Source organism: Pundamilia nyererei, unplaced genomic scaffold, assembly GCF_000239375.1.
Source record: "Pundamilia nyererei isolate P.nyererei 1_Seehausen unplaced genomic scaffold, PunNye1.0 scaffold00143, whole genome shotgun sequence".
Taxonomy (NCBI): domain Eukaryota; kingdom Metazoa; phylum Chordata; class Actinopteri; order Cichliformes; family Cichlidae; genus Pundamilia; species Pundamilia nyererei.
Window position 1 is genome coordinate 1,339,918 of NW_005187544.1, and position 7,080 is coordinate 1,346,997.

The 7,080-nt window shown below is 39.6% G+C and overlaps 1 protein-coding gene across 3 annotated transcripts in view; it reads right to left on the reverse strand.

The window, feature by feature from the left end:
• lrp4 (low density lipoprotein receptor-related protein 4) overlaps positions 1-7,080 on the reverse strand; it is a 108,030-nt gene that overhangs the window by 60,434 nt on the left and 40,516 nt on the right. For all 3 annotated transcript variants that reach the window (XM_005744403.1, XM_013913659.1, XM_013913660.1), the window contains exon 2: positions 2,702-2,848. In XM_005744403.1, the coding sequence (XP_005744460.1) occupies positions 2,702-2,848 (147 nt within the window). The remainder of the gene's footprint in view (positions 1-2,701; positions 2,849-7,080) is intronic.

Here is a 7,080-nt window from a genome sequence, read left to right on the forward strand (position 1 = left end):
AGTTTTTTGGGTTCATTGAGAACATGGTTGTTGTTCAATAATAAAATTATTCCTCAAAAATACAACTTGCCTAATAATTCTGCACTCCCTGTAGAGGCAGCGTTACATGACACATGAACACAAATACACGTGCAAACACTTGCTTCTAAGTGGCCTGCACTGTGGGGTTTTCAGCCACACAAAAATATGTTATTACATTTCAAAAAGTCGTTGAAATCTTACTTACTTGAGAAAATGCATAATTTAGTTAGCAGAACAATAATCTGAGAACTGGAAGACACTCTAAGACAAATATGCTCTTTATCTGAGGGAGTGAGTGTAAGCGCCTGTCTTTGATGAATGTACTCTCGTCTGATATTTGGAATACAGATCAGATTTCAATAAAGATGAAACAATAAATTTAATGTCAGAATTTGGGAGTTGTGATCGCTTAAAGCTGTACAACTTGCGGTGCTAGTGGAGACGCAGCCAATCAGGACGCATTCTTGCAAACACAACTCATCAACTATGTGTTATTTCAAAGTGTTCATTTAAGTAGGCAACTTTCCATGGATGTATGCATTTCTTCCAGTTATCAAGCAGTTTGGACCAGTCGTACCGGCTTCAGCTGCTAGAGAAACTGAAGGAGGCTGAGCAGAGGTGCTAAATAAACTACAAATAAACCTAAACTGACAAGGGAGGAACCTACACAAAGAAGGAGGAAATAGTATTATTGTAGGGTCTTTACCTTGCAATGTTGCAAATCTTGCAAAAGTGTGTTGTTGCTATAGAAATAAATTAGTGGCTATCCCAGCTGACATAGGTAGGCGTGGTACACCCTGGACAGGTCACTAATCTGTTGCAGTGCTAACACAACATGACTTAAGTAAAAGTCTAATAATTGTTAAGACTTGTTGCAGTGCCAAGGAGAAAATAGATTCTAAATATTATAAAGTATTCAGTATTTCTAAACTATAAATACAGGCATATATCAAGAGAAAAAAGTGATACTTTGTTTCATGATTTGTAGTCTTCGCTGTTGGAAAACTGAACTGCATTAAGTTGATATGTGATGTGATCATTGATCTAGTGGATGCAGTAGCAAGAAGAAGCGGTGCGTTTGCTTGACAGTATCTACGGTTTTTAATGGCTGACTACTACAACAATACAAAATCTATGTGATATGAGAATTGCGATTATGATATTGACTGGACAGAATCCAAGAGAACCAGCGTGGAACTACAGAGCGGTGGAGCAGAGGATCGATCAGACAGTACTAATGGATTAGAAAGGTCCAGCTAGATGCTCTGATATCTGTCAGCTGCTTCCATGCGTCTCCTTAAATAAGTAACAAGATACAGATCAATACACGGCAATCTGACACACTGAATATTCAACTGGCCAGAGATCAATAACGCATCTCCCAACCTCTAACTAGCTTAATATGACAGAGGAAGACTGATGGAGAAAGCATATCAGCACATACACAAACACAACCACGCAGCTCTAAAGGAGGTTGGGGAAGTGTCAAATAAAAGGGCAGCTTGCTTTTTTCCGCTGTGAGCAGGCGAGGAGAAAGAAAAAGAGAAGACTCGCATTGACATTTCACACCAATACACCGGTGTTTAAAAAAAGAAAAAAATGCTGTGGAGATCTCCTCCACTTGACAAACTGACATGCTCTACAAGAGAATACTCCTGTCTGCCTCAGCTGCCAAGACTTCCCCTCCAGCCAAACTTCATCTGTTGCCAAAAGTCACTCAAGCATTTTTCTGCACGGGGCATACACCAAGCAGAGCGTCTGGCTCACAAGTACTACCCCACCTGACCAGTGACCCATTCACCGTTTCACCGGGTGATGATGGGATCCATATGGGTTCAATTACAGATTTTTTTTTTACTTTTTATGGAGGGAAAAAAAGCCTCTGCCTGAGAACATTTCTACATTTATAGAAAAATTCAGAAGTCATCCAGTTATGTGAAATTAGTGCCAGAGACCTGCCAAGAACAACCAGAGTCTTGGTTAAGTGATGGGATTTTAATGCCTTGCTCATGGGGCTCATGCATAATATTCAGTCGGGAATAGCTGATTTACTCTTTAGAACCGCATCTGGCACGCTGGTTGATGTAACAGCTTAGAAAATTGATCTAGATTTAAATTAAACCTTTAAAAGGGAAATTACATTACAACAAATTACGTAAATACAAGTTCATTACAATGGAAAAAAGAAATGTTTTAAGAAAAGTATCAAAAATGTTCAAGTGCTCAAAGTATTGAGAATGTCTTTTTATTTCAATTAATTTAATAATCAGGTAAAAATCTTGTTAAGATTTCAGAAGTTTGGCTACCTAAGGAAAGCATTTGAGGAAAAAACATTTTATGGTAAGTATAAAAAAATAACGCTTAACTTAAAAACCGACAGATTGTATAAAATATATTTGGCAAATTTACAGTGTCTTTGAAATGAAAAACTCAGAGGGACACACTTGGATTACTGTCACAGGCGACTTACTAAACATGCGGTGCTTTGACTTCAATGCCTCCTCATCAACAACCACATGCCCATCAATGAGGTGAGTTTAACACGGTCATTGAGTCTTTATGCGATTTTATTTATCTGTTTCTTTTTCCTCCTCATGGTAGATGAATGAGCAGAGAGAGAAAAGAGAAACTGAGGATGCTACAAACAGCAAAAAAAATAAAGTGAGAAACAAAGACTCACTGCATCCATCCTCGTCACTGTGGTCCCCGCAATCGTTGTCTCCGTCACACTGCCACTGGGCTGGGATGCAGGTACACTCCCCGAATGCACTGACCGCACACGTAAAGTGGTTCCTCCCACATGAGCACTCAGTGCTGCCCTGAACTCCTGCACACACACACATACACACACACACACACACACACACACACACACACACACACAGGAAGAGAAGATTAGAGTTTATCACACATGCTCAGGTTAACTCAGGCACTGGAATTCCTATTACCACAAAATGATTCTGCCAGATATACATAATAACTGTAAAGTATTGAGACAGGGACTTTTATCCCTGCCCGTGACCTCCTGCTTTGTTTCTCGCTTTAATCTTGACACTCCTCAGCTGCTCCCTGCTTAGTATGTTGGATAAAAGCCTGAGAATGCCACAGTTTTTTGTTATAAACAAAAACACAGTTTCTTTCACTTTAATGTAATTTTCTGTTTCATAACTCTCAACAGTAAACTTTAACAGTAAACACAGTAAACTAGGACTCTGAATAGATCCAGTATAACCTTGCTTCTGAATTTTATGCTCTGATATCTGTCATATCTATTTTACAGAGTGATCGAAAGACTGTGCTGCTCATGTAAAAAGACGCTCCTTAGCTGCAGAAATAACAGAAGCACATCAGTGCCTTGGTATACACATACAGCACTGCAATGGTTAGTCACTCAGTTATTCAACACATACTGAATATATTTGTTGTTTTTAGTGTTTTAATATCCTTGATTTGGAAAAGGTTTCACGTGCAAGTCTTTAGTCCTCCCTCTCACAAACCACTTTGATATAGAATAAAGTAAAATAAGCTAAAAGGGTCGTGTTATATCAAGTCAGCGAGGCCAAGCATCTCGAAGATTTTCAGCTCCCAAAATGACAGAGTAATTAAACTTTTCAAGGATGTGTGATTGTGCATTTGAAAAGCTGAGACCATCTCCTCTCAACACATATGCCTTACTGAAATATCTAAGCTACGTGGTGATGCAGAGGCCACGTGTTGCTTTCAGCTGAACTGGGCTTAATATGCGGGAGAGAGTCTCGGGGAGTAAAGTCTACTGTTAAGTTTAAAGTGAGTTAAGCAACAACAAAACAAGCTACGATACACAGAAAGTCTGACTCATTACAGCCTTCCAGTGTTTATGACCAATCTCTTGTAACAAGCTCAACTTTTATTGTTACAAAACATATGCTGTAAAAAGAGTAATAAATAAATATGCAGATAACATACGAGAAATGTAAATGTGAAATTTACATTTCTATTCAGAACACAATTGAACACCGAACTGTAATACCAAGCTAATATGTAGCATTACAGTATATACCGTGGCTTTTCTCTCAAGTCAGAGTTGAGTCTCCATCTTCAGTGCACCCAATTATACATTCCCTCAAATATCCCTGCGTAAATAAACACAAAACATCTAAAAGAGCAGGGGACAACATTATAGCAAACCAAGCAGGTGGTTGCTTCAATTGTGGAAACTTGCACACTGCCGAGTGCAAAAAACTTTTGCATATTTTTTGCAAAAAGGTGCAAAAGTTATACTTCAAATAATTTACTCATCAATATTTTTTTTCAGTTACATGGCATTTAGCTAGCTTACATTTAGTTAGCAATTTGCCAGTGTGACCGCTACAGCAATTTATCACAGCAGCCAGTTTATTTTTAGGGTGGTTACTGCAATGTTGAATACACCAGTGGTCCCACACACGAGTCAAAGAGAATGTCAAAGCTTGTATCTTGTGGCGGTCCAAGAAGGAAAAAGAATTATATTTACGGTACACTGAATGTAGACATGCTGATTCAGAACATTGTTAAGCACGGGAATAGGCGGTTTTATTAATATAGGCATACAGCAATTAAAATATTAAATAGTAATAACATTTTTATGAAAAAATAACATGGAAATACTAAAATAAAAATACAGTAGTAAGCAGATGACGGTATTATACTGTAAAGCTCAGAATCTACAAGTAAACTACAAAATAACCAATAAAATCTACACTGAACTTAAAAAAAGCAAAGAAAATTTTGATCTATAAAACATCTTCAATTTATCTCTGCTGCAACACGGTTGATTAGATGGATCGAATATAAATATCAGTTACTATCCTTTTATGTCATACACTGGGCATCTGTATACCAATAAACACTGGGTCTGATTTACTACCACAAAAAAGGAAAAGGAGGAAGAAAAAAAGACACCACATCTTCAGACACATCACAGCAAACCATAACCAGGGGAGGAAATAAATAAAGGTTTCCCGTTTTGCTCTCACTTTGAAGCCCATTAATGGCCATCTGTGCGTGTGTGTGTGTGTGTGTGCGCGTGTGTGTGTGTGTGTGTGTGTGTGTGTGCGCGCGCGTGTGTGCGCGTGTGTGCGTATGTACACGTCTGTTTTGCTGAAGCTGGCCTGCCGCAACAAACCCAAAGTTTCTTGGAGCACGCATACGAATGTGTGTGCGTATGTGTGTGTGTGGTTCCTGGCCTCCTCACAAAGGCATCAGTCAACCCAGGAGGGCCTGGCAGAGAGAGCTCAGTAACCTTCAGATCCCTCCCACAGCACTAAATTAATGGCCTCTTTCTTTTCATTTCCCTCTCTCCCTTTCTTTCGCCTCATTCTTGTCTTTCCATCATCTCCTCTTCACACTTTCCCCTCAGATACCTCCATTATTCCCCCCTCTTCCTTACCCTCTGCTAGACAACTCTTCATTTACATCCCGTTAAATTTGTTTTCATTTTCATGAATGCTCTATAATTCCTACAGTCCTCAGACCCTAGGAGTGGGACATTTACTCTCAGAAAAAAACAAAATGGGGCTATCAAAGACAGACTACCTGTCTGCTGGACAGACTGGGGTCTGAAACTCCCCGTGTTAAACTTTTCAGGTTGACACGGATCGCTTATATTGGCTTTGTAGCGTTAAGCTTATGCGTATTTTACTCAGATGTGAGTGTGGGCTTGCACTGAGCTAAATTAAAGTGTGCGAGCTGGAGCAGAAGTCTTGTCAACATGAAACCACATCACAGGCCGCACATTTGTCAAACATACTTTAAAAAGCATAGGTCACTGGCTTCAACCGCAGCCAAAGAAACTTATTGACTATAGCAGGAAGCAATCAACCACACTGTCTTACACAGTCTCACATATTTCCAACCGCTTAGATCAGGGGTGGGCAATCTCAGTCCACGAGGGCCAGTGTCCCTGCAGGTTTTAGATCTCACCTTGGGTCAACACACCTGAATCACATGATTAGTTTGTTACCAGGCCTCTGGAGAACTTCAGGAAATGTTGAGGAGCTAATTTAGCCATTTAAATCAGCTGTGTTGGTTCGAGGACACATCTAAAACCTGCAGGGACACCGGCCCTCGTGGACTGAGATTGCCCACCCCTGGCTTAGATGGTGTGGCAGTCTAGAAAATGTTCAGATACAGACACAGTGACATCATCAATATTTCAGTGTCAGACTGGACAAAAACTGCCTGTAGACTGAAAGAGTTCTGGTGAAGGAAAGACTGTATCACATGTTCCTGTAATTGTTTTACAATGTTGCTAACACTATGTCACAAACAAAAAGTCACACTGCTGAGGTGTAGCAAATGTGCTTTATGGTACCAATACCCTTGACACACAAAGCTATCAAACCAGAAAATCAAGTCATCTAATGTTCATCCTGTGAACTGATGTGAACATGGAGCAAAATGGAAAAAATAAAATCTTAAGGTTAAATGCCAGTAAATACAGCAAACGTTCGTGTAATCCCGTCAGTGAAAATAATCACAACTTTAAAACCAAAAATGTATGAAGCGAAGAAGATGCCGATGTTCCTCGATGAGACTTATGATGACGGGTAAATGCTCGGTCAGAGGGCATACAAAAAGACATTTATACCGTCTATAATGAGAGGGTGAACCTAGCAGGAAAATAAAGAGGGAATCATCACCCCTAGATTGTTATGTAAGGCTGCAGACAAAAAAAAAGTAACAAAACAAACACTATGCAGCAGCCAGGCCTAGCAGGCCGGTGCTTTCAAGAGCGCCAGCATGACAAGCCTCTGATGAATCACACAGATAGCAGATCACAAGCTGAGCTGTTTTCTAAAGACAGAGGATCACTTTGAGTTGTAAGCACAAGTTTAGCAACAATACATCATCTGAATAAAGGCTGAGGAGCACGTACAGTATAATCACCTGAAATGTGAGTTTGGAAAACTGATAGCAACAAGTTTCAGACACAAAAAGCTCCAAAACCAGTATCAACTTTTTTTTTAGGGAAATTCCTTGATATTATCAAACTTGTAGACTTTCAAAAGGTTTCCAACAAAGAGAATCTGGATTGTGACT